Genomic DNA, 16223 nt, shown 5'->3' with positions numbered 1-16223 from the left:
GACTAGACGGCCTAACCATTCCCCTTCGCTCAGCCGTCCCCAAAAGCCGAATGCCAGTCGTTCAGATCTGCTCTCGATCGCTACACATGTCGACGTAGGCAACACGAGCTCATTTCATTCGTCTCATCTATTTCGTCAGTACTTGGTACCAAACGCGCACTGCATTAAACACATCATAGCATAGAAATAACTAACAAATTAATGGAAATATATCATAAATAATACCAATCACGAACGAGCCATGGCTAACGGAGCACTACACTTGCCGAATTGGCCGGTTATAAAGTGAGTGAGGCGGTCCTCTCCAGTGGCGAGGTCTGGAGTCGTTCCGCCACGTCTCCGTCCAGACAAGTCAGATCTACGTCAGGTGCGGGCCGGGCCGGCCAGACCCGACCACGACAGACCACGGGTCTGGCCGACCCATCACTGGCGCTATATACACGACGAGATGCCGCCGAGCCGCCCGGCCGGCCGGCCCTCTGAGCACATTGGAGGTAGAGATAGTCAGTCTAGCGATCCCGCGAGCCAGACTAGAGGCCAAACCGAGAAAAACGCTCGCAGCACTTTGTACTGAGGTCCTGCTGCGCTGCCAAAGCCGCGTTCGGATGCGCTCGGGCCGCACAAGACGGCGGACGGCCCCGAGCTGGCCTCCCACTGTTTGATCGCTCACTTGTACTGAGTAGAAATGTCACACGGTCACACGTTCGAGGGCAAGAGTGGCCTGGCCGTGTGTGCCGGCGGCGCTCGCGAGCCACAGAAGCGAGCGAGCCTCACACCGCCCCGCGTCCGCTCAGCCTCACAAAATCACCGCGTCCTTCGGGAAATGGTGATAGTGGTGGTGCACGTGCTCGTGCATGTGGTGATGCTCCACTTTCTGCGGCGGCGGTGGGGGCGGCGGCGGCGGCGGCGGCGGTGCTTCGTCCTCGCAGTGACATGGCTCCGGCTCGGCGGCCGGCGGAGGCGCCGAGTGCTCCCGCTCCAGCCAGTTGAGCACCTGCTGCATTGCGCGGTAGTGATCTCGCTCGCGGTTGCGGTGCTTCATGTGGTGGTGCGGTGAGCCGGCAGCGCGAGGCGCCGTGTCGCGCCGGGCCGGCCGGGGCCGCGGCTCCGGCGCTGTTCCACCGGCGCCGCGCAGCGCGAACTCTGCACAGCGCGCCAGCAGCTCATAGTCGTCCTCATACTCGCGGGCCGGGGCGGCGGTTGGCTGGCAGCGGCGCCCCCGACAGCCCGCGTGACGCTTGCTCCACCGGTCGCGCACGCAGAGGCTGCAGGGCGTCGTGTGGGGACATCCAGTAGCAGCGGGCTCGGCTGGGACCTCCGGCCGTGTGCGGCTCGAACCGCGCGCTCGGCCCGTCTCTCGCTCAGAGTTGTGCCGCCTGAAACAGAGGGAAGGACATGTTAGCACACAGTGGCGGCATTGAACCAGCGAAACATGGACACGTGATGATTCCAATTAGGATACTAACCATTAGCATTTGTGAACAATCCACAACAACGTTATCTTGTATCAATGAAGTCGGATTAAACACTTTTTGTCGCGTGAATGGACTAAAAGTCACCGGAATTCGAACCATCCAGAACACCACTAATTATAACCGGTATGCCCACTGCGCGTCAAAGGCGAGCCGTTAGTTCGGCCGAATAGCGTGCGGATAAGCCTAGATGCTGGCAGACCACGACCGGGGAAACTTTGATCGCGTGACAGCGTCCTTCGAATGGTCGCATTCCTCCAGCATTCAGCAACTGGTTCGGACTAACGAACTTCCGAGCAGTATCGTGATTCCCCTCTTTTCGGAGAGCCGGCGTGACCCGCGGCCATGTGGTCGCCACGGCGCCGCAATCCGATGGATCAGGAGCGGTAACTCTTCCCGGTGGCTCTGACATATACCTGCAGATCATACTTCTGAGGTAACCGCCGCCCAGGCGCACGCGAAAATCGAGATATCGCGACCGTCACGGACCCCAAGTCGCCATGTTCTAGGAAAAAGAAAGCGCCACCGCTGTCTGCGCGACGGCGCAGTGTCGGCGCGCGGCCCGAGGAGCCACATTAGACCCGAGTCGGCGCGCCGCCCAAATGATGAAAGGCCAGCCGGCCGGCGGCGGGCGCCGGTCGGCCGCTCCAGCTGCCCCGAGCCGGGCCGTATCTGATGGCGGCCAGAGGCGGCGTCAGAGCGAACGCTCGGGTCGACCGACTGGGTCTACTCCGAACTCAACGACCGCGTCGGCTGAAGCATCATCACTCGATGCTTGTCATGCGTCCCCGCTCTCTATAGACACCATTCCTCCTCCCCCCACGGCAGCCACCCTGGGCGCGCCTCTGTCGGCGGCCATGGAGGGACGGTGCGCCGCGCGCCGCCGGCGGGCGGCGGCCGCCTTCAAAGGGGTGAGAGTCGATCCGGCCGGTCGGCCGACGGGCCTGTTTACTGGTGTGGGCCGTCGGCGTGCTGTGGATTCCTGCCGCCGTGGGGAGTCGACAGCCCTCCCAACGAGCGGCCAACAGCAACGGCCGGGGCCGCTCCCACGCAGACCGGCACACCTCCAATAGATGGAGGTCAGACGGGAAGCGTAGGAGTTAGGAAAAGCTGGAGAGAAAGGCCAGCTAGAACTAACGCAACAGTCCAATCTGTGATCATTTCCCTGAACAGGCCGATAACGGAATCCCCTCAGCGGCAAATTCATCACCACTAGATTTAGAGAACCAATCTTAGGATTACTCCCGTAACAATTAGAGCGGTGATTACACACTCACTTGAGGTTGTTGAACTTGAGGTTGTTCTTCTCGATGCTGGACTGCAGCAGCTCCACCAGGTGCCGGTGCCGGACCGGGTCGGAGGGCAGCTGACGGCGCGGCAGCGGCGGCGATCCTCCGGCCCTCTCCGGTGACTTGGTGCGCCAGGCTGGCGGCGCCGCGCCGCGCATCGAGTTGAACCGCGGCCGCGGCGGCTCGGCGCGCAGCTCCAGATCGTCCTTGGCCCGACGGCCGTCGCCGTCGGCGCTGCGGACCGTGATGCTGAGGTCGCGCTGCGGCTGCCGCTCGGGCGTCACGGTCAACTTCACGTTGATGGTCTTGCTGCCACTCGGCGGCACCTGTACAGACGAGCCGACTACGTCGTAGATGGCTCGGACCAGTCCGGCAATGTCCTGAAAAGGCAGAAAAGCATGGCGTCAGCACTGCGGTGTGGGTACAAAGCTGGGGCACAAGGCCAGTAACAACTAACAACGCAACACGGCACTAAAAACACTGGCCATGGGCGGGCACCGACGGACAAATCGGGGCACGGACACGACAGACATGACACCGTCAGCGGCTTCCTTCTACCGGTTTGGGCAGCGGGCACCACAATCGCCGCAAGACAGTGACAGTGATGCAATACAAAACACGGTGACTACTGAATTGATAGTCATTGTGCAGTCCTCATCGTCCAGTCTACACAAGGTGTGACATTTCCGCTCGGGGACAGGTCCCAGCGTGGTGTGCTGTTTAGTGAACACCGGATTACGAATGCCGCTATGTTGCCCAGCTGTCTTATAGTGACCCAGCTGGTGATTAGGCCACGTAAGGAGCCGACGGTACACAATCGAAGCATGCCAGACACCTGTTGTTCACAACAACCCGGCCAATCAACCAGTACAACCGGCCGTGTAAAGACGGCGATAACCACAGCGCGGCGGCAGAACTGGTCCGGACGGAGCGGCGGCGGGGCACCGACTACTTCCTCGAACTAAACTACCGATGTAGTAACCACTAACCAGCAGGCTGACTCGACGAGACCCGAGTTCAGCGCACACCAGCCCCGGGCGGGGTGTGTCTGAAGAGGCCCGCGGCGGCCTCCGGCGAGGCTCGCCGGCCTCTGCTCGCCGGCCGGCCGCTCTTCTCTGATCCCATTGTGACAGGACAATGGCTCGGCTTAACCCGGCGGCCGGCGTTTTTCGCCTGGCTCGTCATTCATGTGGCCAAGATCGGCCGGCCGATTAGAGTCGGCACTGACTCATCGCTCGGCGGAGCTCACGTGGGAACCGGCCGGGATGGCCGTCGCGCGCCCCGTGCAGCTTATGACACCGCCATGACCAGACCAACCGACCGCGCACAGGATAAGTCAGCCAGCACGGCGAGCGCCGCACCGAAAAACTGAGAACTCAGTGAAAAAGTCGATCACGCCGTGAGGAGTGAGTCGGCCTCGGCGGTCGGCCTGGACATATAAGGCAGTGCTGAGGGACGTTGGTGACGCTCGTGACCGAGAGTGAGAAAGGAATTCGGGCTGCGTGCCATCCCGCGCCGTGAGCCGGACATCAGATATACGGAGGGGGGCCCGTGACCGTCCGTGGCCGTGCAGCGATCCTAATTAACCGGGCCATCATCATCAGACGAGCCACGCGGGTGGCCTGACACTGTTGGTTAAATAGTATAGGTGCCTTTATGAGTCATGGATGAGACAAGATCAGAAGACGCTGTCTCTCGTTATGAGACGTAAATTAAATAGATACCCATCACTGACTCATGGTGTGAATCAAGGATCGGTTAAAAGTTAGGCAAATAAGACGCTGATTGATAAAAATCCAACGAGGCAAAGAGGCATTCCAGGGAAGAATGAGTCGACAATAATTGGTATTAGCGCACAAAAGCAGGATAATTAGGGGAGAGTGGGGTGGGTTGTATCAGTTTTTACTCCGAGACCCATAAACTCGTAACTATCCGTGATAAACTCATTATTTCCATACTGTCCCCTTCCTTGATTCTTCTGCTTTTTTGTGCAAAGTAACTTTTCCGCTACCTCTACCAGTTTTTCTTCTACGGTCTGCCGAATAGAACAATGTTTTTGATACAACTTGCCCCATGGCTTGGGTGAGTTGTATCACATGGTGGGGTAATTTGTATCACTATTTCACGTTTCAGGGAGTGTGCTTGCTACTGGTTTTGAACATAACAGCAACATTAAATGGGGTTAATACAATGTATAGGTATGCTCAAAGGCTTCACTTTATTAGACCAAACTTAGGTCAATGCAATCCGAACGAAACATCAACAGACTAGACGCAAAAGTGGCCCGTTAAGAGCAAAGAAGCCAACACATTGTGCCGAAATGGAACGAGCATTGACTAGCTACCTACAAACGCGAGCCAGGGCTTAGCTTTCGCGATCAAAAGCAACATACCCATACATACATACATACATACATGTTACAACATACCCCACCCGGCTCTGATACAACATGTACCTAGCCGCCATCTTGGAAAAACATCCTCGTGCTAAAAAAAACAGCGGACAGCTGGAGAAATCCGTTTTCACTCACGCAGCCTTAGAACCTACCCTCACCACCGCTACGGAGATCTTTCAAATTCGTGCACATCTAAATGCCCAAAACACACATTTTCTTACAACTTATTTTTTTAGAATGACATTAAAAAAACATAAAATCGGCTCTCACCTCGAGACGCGTCCACTCAGCCACAAGACAGAACAGGGAAAGATGGCGCCCGGAAAACCTCGTCGGCTGGTCGTGTCGCGAGCGCCATCCATTGGATAAGTTTGGCACAATTCGCCCTGATACAACTTGGACATGATACAACTCTCCCCGCTCTCCCCTAATGCCTATCCGATGGAAAGCAATTAATAAATGCCCTTATCGGGACGATCCGACGTTTTGCGTCGCCGAAAACCAGCACAGGTGAGAGCTCGAGGTCAAAAGGTGAATCTAAACCGCCCTCCTGAGTTCGAGACTTCATCAGAACCCACGGTAACGTATACCTACCAAAATAGATTTCAAAGGAACGCTGTGGTATTACTGACCTCTTCTGCGCAGTTACGGCTTGTGCTCTCTGATTTACTGTCACAGGAAATGAAGTCAAACCGTACTGAATAGCTCGTCCCGAAACCGCAACAAGAGCCAGCTTTGAGCTCGGAAGCCTTATTAACCAGCAAATGTTTGGAATGGAAATATTTCCAGAACCACTTGATATGTTGTTTGTTCGTCTACATGATCGCAGTTCCTCGAATTCTCCGGAGTTTGATGAACAAGAAATATGACAAAAACATCGACCGCAGAGCTTTTTCCATCTCCGACTGCGGCGGGATCAAAGACGGTGACTACCGACTGGTACGTAACCGGCGCGGCGCAGTGCTGGCGGTCTCCGCGCGCCAGCGGCTGAACCGCTCTCCCGCCGCGCGCATGCCTCGCGCTACAATCGAGCGACATCGGCACGAGCATTTTCATTGTCGGACATTACACGGCAGTTGGACAATGCGATGCATTTCTGTGGATCGCACTAAGCCGCTGCCAATGCCAGGCGCCGGCCATCGCTGGCCTAGCACGCACCGAGCTCTGGCCTTGGAAAGAGCAGCCGTGGTGCTGGCCACGGCTGTGGAGTGTATGAAAGGGTGAGAGACGAATACAGGAGTGCACCAACCACAGTAACCATTAAATGGCGATTGGTAGGAAGATAGGGAGAAGAGCGTTCGAGTTCAGTGACCACAGTTTACAATTCAATGGAATAAACCTATTTTGCTGGAGCGTGGCTCAGTTTTCTCCTAATCTGAATAACACAGACGACATCACGGTGTGGCCAGGTAATCCCACATCAGGACACAGCGGCCAGACACGACGGAGGTGCGATTCGCTGATGGATGTACGATAACCACACGGACGTCCGGCTATAGGCGAGCCCCGGGCGGCACCGGAGTCTCCGAAACGGAGTGGTCGGGACGGGGTGGAGCACGGGTGGGGATCGGGACAGAGATGGTCTCTAAATGTGTGGACATCCCCGGCGTCCACCGTGCCGAAAGGCTCGACAGTCGACATACCAGACGGTCGAGTCTCGAGACATCCGGTACCCTGACAAAACTTCTAACGCCTGTCACGATCACGGGCTACAGATGTTCACAACTAAACACTCTTGATCACGAGCACGTCCGGAATGCGGCTGACAGTATAGGCCGCCATGATATCTCGGCAAAGTCTCAGCTAACCGTTCGAAAGTGTCTGAAGGTTACTCACGTCTTTTGTGACCTTGCCATGCCCGTCGAAGTCGTATAGGGTGAAGTTGAACTCGTCTTTGGGTGACCGGCTCTCGGGTCGCGGTGACCCTGACCTCTGCGGGGTCACCGGTGGACTCAGCTGACGAGGCGTGGCGGCCGAGCCCACGCTGAACTCATCCTGAGGACAGACGGACGGCGTGACGTCATAAGGGGGTCACCGACACACCGACGTCATCAGTGGGTCACCAAAATGCCGCTCAGTGCATGACAGGGCAGCTTCGTGAGTATTAGAATTAGGTAACTCCTGAGCCGCCCCCTTCCTCGAGAGCCGGGAGGGGACGGGTCACTGGATCAAACGGCCGCCGCTACTAACTAGAGCCCAGTACAAACACTTCACAGAGTTGACATAAACAGTCATCGTTCGTCACTGTGACCGCAGATATGATGACTTAAAGGGACAGTATCACCATTTTGATGAAATTTGACATTGCATAGGCCCCACCTTTCTGGTCCGGAAACTGAAGACCGATCCTCGAAGCTCCACACCGTTATCCCGCTATCGCCGCTCAAAGTACGAAAGGTGTACCACACTTTGAATCGTGCTTCACTATCTTCACTGTTTAAATGTTTGCGCCGTTTTGAATTGACCGCCAGTAATAAAACTTTTACCCTGGTCATTTCATCAAATTTTATAAAGCCAAAACGTTTTTCGCACTTATTCATCACCGTTAAATTCATTAAATAGTCGTAGGCAATTTCCGCTGTTTCCTTCGGATTCTAGCGGCTCAACAAAGGAATTCCTCCAGCTTGAATCACAATCTCCCTCCAATGTATGACGTTTATCACGTGATTGTCACGTGATATTTTCTCCCATTGTCAATTGTCACGTCCAATTGTCACTCCCTCCAGTTGGCACGTGATATTTTTATAGGCAATACCTAAGGCTACCTCTCCCTAAGGACAACTCAATCAGAAGAACGACCGCGTAAGCGTAGCGTCAATAATGTATTATCTGCGCCAGTTCTGTAGTAATTTTGCATGCTTCCAAAATGGCGGCCAGGCTTGTATAGTGGTGGTTCGCTCATGAAAATGAATCATGAAAATGGAATGTGGTTGCAATATTTTTCACCGTGTTCGGTCCTCAAACTATGTTTTTCTGATTCAGGAAAATAAGAAATGCTAGTAAAAAAAAATCAGCTCCATACATTGATTTTTTTTTTCGATGATACTGTCCCTTTAACCTGTAGTGGCATTGTGTAACCGCTGGAATCTGCACGTGCAGCGCTACAAAGGAGAGCTCTGAGTACCACGTGCGAATAACTGGTCTCTCGAGTGCGCAGCTGCCTGGAAATGAGTGGAGAGTGGACACACTGCGGAGTCTCCGCCACCGCAATCACAACATTGCAACAGAAACACGTACGAGATAGGCACTACCTCTACCGGGAAATAAACCACAACACACCGCCTGCTCGTAAAATCTTATCGCGAAAAGCTGAAGGCTTATGACACCCTGTCACTGATGACGCAGGTCCCTCGTCCCGCAGCGCTGCACGTGCCGTCGCTGCACCTCCCTCTTCCCTGCTATCCCGTTTTGTCAAGCAGTGTGCCTGTGTGGAGAGGGTGGTATGGTGCACGGTCATCCTCAGAGACACCGCGCGACCGACCGGCGCCCCTGCCTATATCCGGGCGGCCGGCGGGCAGACGGGGACGGGCGGCGGGACAGCGACCCGGCGCCGGCCATCAGCACCGACCCTGTCCCCCGGGACCGGCCGCAGTCGGCTCTATAAACAGAGGGCCGCCGCCGCCGCCGCCGCCGCGACCGGCAGGCGGGCGGGTGTGGCCGCCCGCCTGACCGCCGCGCCCGGACCTAGCTCCAGACGCAGCACCACCACGCGTCCGTAAAAACCGGTCGCGCGGCCTTGCGCGCGACTGGGCCAAGCAAATTGTTACTAATTGGCGCGCGGCGCGCCGCGGCGGCGACCGCACGCGGCACGGCGCGACTGGTCGGCGACACCGCGGCGCGACAGGGCCGCGACAGTGCACCCGAGCCGAGCCGTCCCTCGGCGCGGCCCGCTGCACAGCACGGCCGCCACTGATAGGCCGACAAAGAGGCCACGCCGAGGGCGCAGCGGCCGCGGCGCGCGATTTACGACGGCGGCGCGCCCTCTAATTCCCGCGCCGCAATAGCCGCGTTTACGGCCGGCGCGCCAGGCAGGGCCGCCGCCGGGGCCGGGCCGGCGCGCATTCTTACGCACCAGCCGCGCGGGCAGCGGTCTGCACAGGATCTCATTTAGCAGCCGGTCGGTTCACGGCGTCCCGACGGCCGGGGGATTTTCACAGGTGTTTCTGATGAGTCCGGCTACAGTGCGCGGCCCCTCTGCGGGGCTCGGCAGTGGGAGCGGCCGGGCTGGCGGCGGCGGCACCCTCCCCTGCGCCGCCCCCTGCCAGCGGCGACAACAAAGAGGCGCCACAGGAAGTTGGGCGGCGGCGGCGGCGGGCGGGCAGAGCCAGCTGACGCCGGCCGCTCGCCGACGGTAAACAGCCGCCTCTGACGTCACTGCAGCACCGCTGACGTCACAGCAGCGGCAACCTCAGCCGGCCGGTCGGTCCTGACATCACTGACGGCGGCACGTCAGACAACTACTACCGCATCCACATCACGACTCAGCGCGTCAACATGGCAGGGAGGCCAGAGCCGTCTCCCCACCGACATCAGTGCAGCAGAGAGCGACCATTTCCGTCCGGGCCAGTGGTGGTGAAACACGGCAGAGCGGTGGAGTCACCGGAAAGAGGGAGGGAGCGGCTCCGGCGGGCCGGGACTGTCGTCGGTCGGCTCGGCTTTGATCTTGCCGCGTGGTTCGCGCACCTGTGCCTGTACGCCGGGCCTGCGCCAACGGAGCGTCGCGCGGCGGCACGAAACGTTCGGTGAAAACGGGAACCATCCATTCACCGGCCGGGCTCCTTCTCGACATGCCAAAGACGTGTTGCACCCCGGAAACCAGTAGGAACTATTGTGTCGCTGCTATCTTGATGTGCCGAGTGTCCAGACGCTAAAATGCATTTGTAATAAGAATAATACAGAGCGTCCGCGGCTGAGCTGGTCCATGTCCCCTACAAATCAAGCTGAGCTCACTGGGCGCGATAAGGCGTGAGGATATTACACATTCAGATTCATGCTGCATATTCTGATGCAGACGCCGATTCTGCCAAAGTTTGAAGCCAGAACGAAGTGGTTCCGTCTAGCCAGGAATGTAGTGCTCCGTTCCAATGAAGCCGTTTCACTCGTCGAGTCTCCAAAAAAGGTCTTGCGTTGCGTCAGATAGAAACCAGAGCCTAGAAACTTCCCGTCAGTGAGCGGTTGGAAAAGTCGACTTCAATCGACTTCAAAGAGTGTGTTATACCCTAAATAAAGACTGAAAGCACGAGCTAATGCAGCTTGTTTTATAACGACCTTGCGTTCAATAGGAATGCCATCTAGTCAGAAGTATAGCTATCACTTCACATAGAGTTCACGACCAGCAATCATTTCACGTCGTTCATAGCCATATCCCGATGAAATAAACGTTTCATCGTGCCGTCCAAAAACTATCCATTTCAGCAATAAACGAAACAAATAAAGCCCGGCGAGTTTTCGTTGGACAATGAACCGTATAGTTGCGGTAGCGCACAGCCACCGCAGCCCCGTTGCACGCCCTCCTTTCCGACCAGCTGTACCCCCCCCCCCTGACGGCGGGGGGAGGGGGGCGGCGCGACTGAAGCGGCGGCGACATCAGCGATAGCCTCGACGTGACAAGGCCGCGGAGAAACTGACACGGTACAAATACACGGACCGGTCGCACGGTCCGGACGGACGGCCGGCTGCAGCGCGAGCCGTGCTGACGTAGTAAAGTAATCTTGGTGCTGACACCCTGCTGTCGCCCCCTCCCCCTCCCCCTCCCGGAGTGGTATCACAAAAAGCCGGGCCAGAGCCCGATGGGACTCAACGGGCGGTGGGCGCGGCGTGACTCGATGCGCAGGCCCGGCAGAGTGTGCAGGTCGTGAAACAATTGAGGGTTGCCTGGCCATGCGATGGACGTATGCTCATAAATGCATTCGCGCTGACGTAATTAAACGGTGACCGCCCCATCTGGATAGAAAAATATAAACCCACCCACAAGAATCAACCAAATCACATGTCGTATATTTGTGCTTGCCTTAACCCGCGCACCGACGGGGGGGGCGGATATCCGCCCCCCCCCTGAGGTTTTTCGCGGATAGCGGGAAAACCGCGGCGCGTAGCGCCGCGAAATTTGGTATGACTATTCTCTCATCAATTTTACACATGGTGTGCAAGTTTGAACCTCCTAACTTCTAAGGTCAGGTCACCAGGTCACTTTGAATGACCCAACCTCAAGTCACTTTTTTGCAACTTTGTCACCGTGCCAGAGCTACAATAGATGTCGGAGGCCTTTGAAAGTCGCAGGATGTTATTAGGTCATTAGTAGCTACAATTTGTATATCTCGGAATTTTGATGTCGGTGACCTAAGGTCAGGTCAATTTCGCGACCTCCCCATTATAAGTCAATGGGGGAAAAATCAACTCCCTGTTTTTACCACTAAAATGGGTCGGAATGGTCCCATATACCATACATGACTTCACATACGATCAACCTTCACTACCTTGAGGTCTGTTTTGCTGTTGGGCAGCTGTAAGGTCATGTGACGTCATCAAAGGTCACCAAAGGTTTTTTGCCAATAACTCCTTACAGGAACAAGATACAGCCGCGCGGATGGTCTCATTGTGTTCAGCTCGTCAAGACGCATCGAATGATATACATGATGACCTCGAGGTCACGTGACCTGAGGTCAACCTTTGACCTTGACCTTTCGAGGTCAACATATATATCATTCGATGTGGATTGACGAGAGGATCACGATGATGCCCTTAGTTTGTTCCTATCTTGACTACTTCGAAAGTTATTCGAGAAAAACCCTCTCCATATCTAGCGCCGCCATTTTGACTTTTTCGACCCCTGTGACGTCATCTTTGACCTGACCTGAAAATGACCTTAGTAAAAATTGTAGACCTTGTCCGTGCGTATCCGATGCCGTTTACCGCTTGTCGCTATCTTGCTTCGTTCTCGAGATCTCAGGGGGGGCGGTCATCCGCCCCCCCCCCCCCGTCGGTACTAAGTTGGCGCAGACCCCCGTCGGTGCGCGGGTTAATTAATGCAGTAGGTAATAGCTAATTTCTTATCGAATTAGGCATTAGATGTGCTTCCTGATTGTCCGAACTCTGATCGCAAGTTGGCGGCCCCAGGCCATAGGCGGCGGAACGGGGAGGGTACCGGGGCACCGTGTCCCCCTTTGATTTTGGCATTTTAATATTAGCCCTATGGGCGTTGCATGGAAAGAATGGGACCAAAAGTCGGCAGTGCCCCCCCCCCCTTAATTGAAGGTGTTCCGCCGCTACTGCCCCAGGCCCAGGTCCGGCCTTAGGCCTGGGGCTACTGGACTCAGGCCTCGGGCCAGCGAGCGGCTGTACCCGGCCGTGGTTGCTGCGACTGGTTCCAGTCCCAGCTGCGCCGCCAGCCGTCGACAAAAACGCCGCAGCGCGCCGCCATTTTGGATGATGGCCGGGCCGGTTTTTGCTGTGCGGCGGCTGCGATTGAAGCGGTCGGCGGGCTGCTTTGATCCGCCTGCGCGCCGCGCCGCTCGGGAAACGTTACATCAGACTCATTGTTTGAATTCTAATCGTGACTGAGGAGCGCGTGCGGGGCCCGCCGGCGCAGTGGCCTCGGCCGGTCTGAGCTCGGAAAGGCGGGCCGGGCCGGGCCGGCCAGAGGCTGTTCCAAGAACCAGATGGTAGTTAGACGGGCAGCGCCGGCTGGCAGCGGGCAGTGCCCGGCACGATACGCCGGCTGTTCTGCCGTCTGTGGAGCCGCTTTGTTTGGTGGTGAAGTGCGTGTCTTACCTCGTCATCCGTGTCGTAGAGCCGCGTCTCGTCCGTGGAGCTGGCGCAGCGGTGGCCGCGGCAGCAGCGCGAGGAGCCTCCGCCCCCCAGCGCCGAGTGACCGCAGTCGCTCTCAGACACCAGACCTGCGGGGGAACGGATATCGGTCAGATGCACCCAGGAGAGGAGCGAAGTTCTGGAAGAATACAAATAGCACAGTAAGACGGCAGAGAGACCTATAGGGTAGAGTGGGGCAAAGCGCCCAGGGCGGGTCAAACGCCCACCCCTCTTTTTTATGAAGTGCTCGACTTTTCGAAGAATTCTCGATAGCCATTTTCAAGAACGAGCAGGAATCTACTTTTGCCCCCTTTTTCGGTTCTACAAGTGGGTTGTTCTGGACGTAAGATAAAGATTAGTTTATTTCAGACAATTTTTAGATATTACATGTTTTCATACTACTAAAACTTTGTCTGACAGAGATTAAAGTAGGCAATGAAATTTAGCTGCGCAGAACCTGCGGATTTAAGCTACGTTTTGAGCATTTACTGGTTTGCAACACAATCGTCACACGCTTAATTTTGGTGGACTTCGTTTTGAATGTGCTGTTGGGGTAATACGCCCACTTTGGTGTGGGGCAAAACGCCCATCATGGGCGTTTTACCCCTAATGGGAGTTATACAGTACGGGTATTTGCGAACATTTTTGGCTGAAAGTGAGTGTCGGGATACGTTTCTAATGCTCAGGATTCTTATGAAATATGCAATATACTGGTTAGTATCGCCTGGAACAATTTATTCGCACGAACTAATCTCCGCTCTTTAAGGCGGTGACAGCCCGTTGACTGAATGAGGAGTGGGGTGGTAACAACAGTGTTCAAGATGTGTTTGGTGGTGTAATCTATCGATTTAAAGTCAAACGAAATGAGAAATGATAAATACTGCATTCTTTTGTCAGAGTACCGAGCGTGTAATGAAACGTTCAGGACTGGGCGTTATGCCCCACTCATATGGGCGTTATGCCCCATGGGTGGGGCAAAACGCCCGATTTGTAGTCCTCTCAATTCGGATGGCATATCTCAAAAACCATGCATGCCACTTGTTTCTGATGTGTTATTCGAAGAAAGCCAAGGTAATGAGCTACCAGATCAGCTACCTAGTTGTCTTTCAAATTTGTAAGATAAAGAGATACTGGGGCTGGAAAGTTAGGGTGGGCGCTTTGCCCCACTCTACCCTACCTCCAGAAATATAAGAAAAATGAATTAAGGTACCTACTAAGGTACCGAATAAATGTTTATTTTGACGTGCGAATAAACGTTTAACAGCATAATCTGTGTACCATGAGATTCGTCTTCAAAAACGACTTCCAGGAAGTGAGGACGATTAATCACAGCGGAGTGTGCCGCCTGAGCCAGGCCCACCGTATGCACCAGATGGATGCACTCTGACTGACTGGGGGCACGGTGCAGGGCGGCTCGGAGATTCGCCGAAATCCTGGCGCCATGCACGTCAAGTCCTCGGCTTAGCGCAGCGAGGATGTTACAGACAGACGGCCGAGGCGTGCTTGGAAGGACGCCCAAAGAGTCCAGCTGGCCGCCCAGGCTACACCTGTGCAGACAGTTTTCGGAAACGGCTCCTCGACCGTTTCCGAAAACTGTCAAAAAAGCCTGGATTCGGTCTAGTGCATGCTGCTAAAAAAGAGCAGTGGCTAACAGTAACAGTAACAGTACCACATATACCAATGGCAAGCTAGCAGATACATCCGCCCCATCCCACCAGTTCCAGTAAAAGTACCGGTACACCTGAGTCTGAGCGACCGCGGGGTATACACCGCTCAGAGGTCCCGGGCGGCCCGGTACGGCCGGCGCCGCGCGGCCGGCGGCAGCGTTTGATGCCAAGGTCATCCTGGGCGCCAGCGCCGGCCGGCCAACACCCGGCACACAGACACTCCCTCCACTCTCCCCAGCCCGGCCCTGTCCGCCACTCAGGACGACCCCGCTCCGCTGCTAAAACAGGAAGAAAGACGCTCCGCTTACGGAGCAGAGCAAGTGGAGATGGCAACGATAGCATGGATTAGCGGCACCGCAAAGGTTGCGGTTAGATGAGAGGAGACCGACACGTAACGGTCGACACACTGATCTGTCGGCTGACGGGGGCGGACAGCGGCCCTGTCTCTGACAGCGGGGCACCGACCTTCAAGCAGCCAGCTGCAACAAGAGACGTGCAGCTAAGGGGCGGGCACCAGATGTGCGTAGGGTGACGAAAATAATTCACAAACGTCAACCGCTAAAATTAATTTTTAGTGAAGCTGAGATGATCCAATGTGCATTAATCCAATATCTCAGAAATTTATTTAGCCACTAACGGTCTTCTGTGAAATATGAAGCGAATACACCGGATCTATCCCGGTGTACGGTTTCCGCCGGTCTCGGCATGGGACAGTCTGGCAAGCCGGGACCGGAACGGAGGCACGCCGACCGGTCCCCCCCCCCCCCGTGGCGGCCCGTCTAATATTCCGTTTGATATCCACTTCAAAGCGTGCGCGGCGAGTCACGACGACTTCAAAGGGCGCCGCCAGAGAGGGTGTTGCCGGAGCCGGTGTCCGGACAAATTGCCGAAGGGCGATTTACCGAATGTCATTTTGCCGAATGCATTTCGCCGAATGTCATTTTGCCGATGTGCTTTTTGCCGACGTGTCAAAAAGTCGAAATGCTAAAAGTCGAAATGCCATTTGCCGACATGCCTTTTTGCCGAAATGCCAATTTGCCGAAATGCTTATTAGTCGAAATGTAAATTTGCCGAAAAGCGATTTGCCGAAATGTCGATTAGTCGAAATGTCAATTAGTCGAAATGTCAATTAGTCGAAATGTCAATTTGCCGAAATGTCAATTTGCCGAAATGTCAATTTGCCGAAATGTCAATTTGCCGAAATGTCAATTTGCCGAAATGTCAATTTGCCGAAATGTCAATTTACCGAAATGTAAATTTGCCGAAATGTCAATCTGCCGAATTGGCAGTTTGCCGAAATGTCAATTAGTTGAAATATAACTTCGCCGAAATGTCAATCTGCAAACCTATGTTAGGTTAGGTTAGGTTAGGTTAGGTTAGGTGGTGTTTATTTACTTAGGACCGATCACCAATTTACTTTTGGTGCAATCCCCAAGTAAGAAGCAAATCACATGATCGGTATCCTTTGACCTCCTGATTTCATAACTAATAATTATTCATGGCACAGGCAAGTTTAAAAGCACCAATACCATGTCGAAATAAACATCAAATTGCTCGTGGCGAAGCAGTGCAGTGCCGAAGGCAATGCCTTAGG

The 16223-nt window shown here is 55.3% G+C and overlaps 1 protein-coding gene across 1 annotated transcript in view; it reads right to left on the bottom strand.

The window, feature by feature from the left end:
- Nucleotides 1-112: 112 nt before the first annotated feature.
- LOC122379700 (protein naked cuticle homolog 1-like) overlaps nucleotides 113-16223 on the bottom strand; it is a 21645-nt gene continuing 5534 nt past the window's right edge. The window contains exons 2-5 of the mRNA XM_043362101.1: nucleotides 12927-13051; nucleotides 6993-7151; nucleotides 2750-3141; nucleotides 113-1376 (exon numbers count right to left, since the gene is read on the bottom strand). Of these exons, the coding sequence (XP_043218036.1) occupies nucleotides 797-1376; nucleotides 2750-3141; nucleotides 6993-7151; nucleotides 12927-13051 (1256 nt within the window). The 3' untranslated portion in view covers nucleotides 113-796. The remainder of the gene's footprint in view (nucleotides 1377-2749; nucleotides 3142-6992; nucleotides 7152-12926; nucleotides 13052-16223) is intronic.

This window comes from Amphibalanus amphitrite, unplaced genomic scaffold, assembly GCF_019059575.1.
Source record: "Amphibalanus amphitrite isolate SeventyFive unplaced genomic scaffold, NRLGWU_Aamphi_draft 000009F_arrow, whole genome shotgun sequence".
NCBI lineage: Eukaryota > Metazoa > Arthropoda > Thecostraca > Balanomorpha > Balanidae > Amphibalanus > Amphibalanus amphitrite.
The sequence above is the reverse complement of the archived record's forward strand: the minus strand, read 5'-3'. Positions and strand labels throughout refer to the sequence as shown.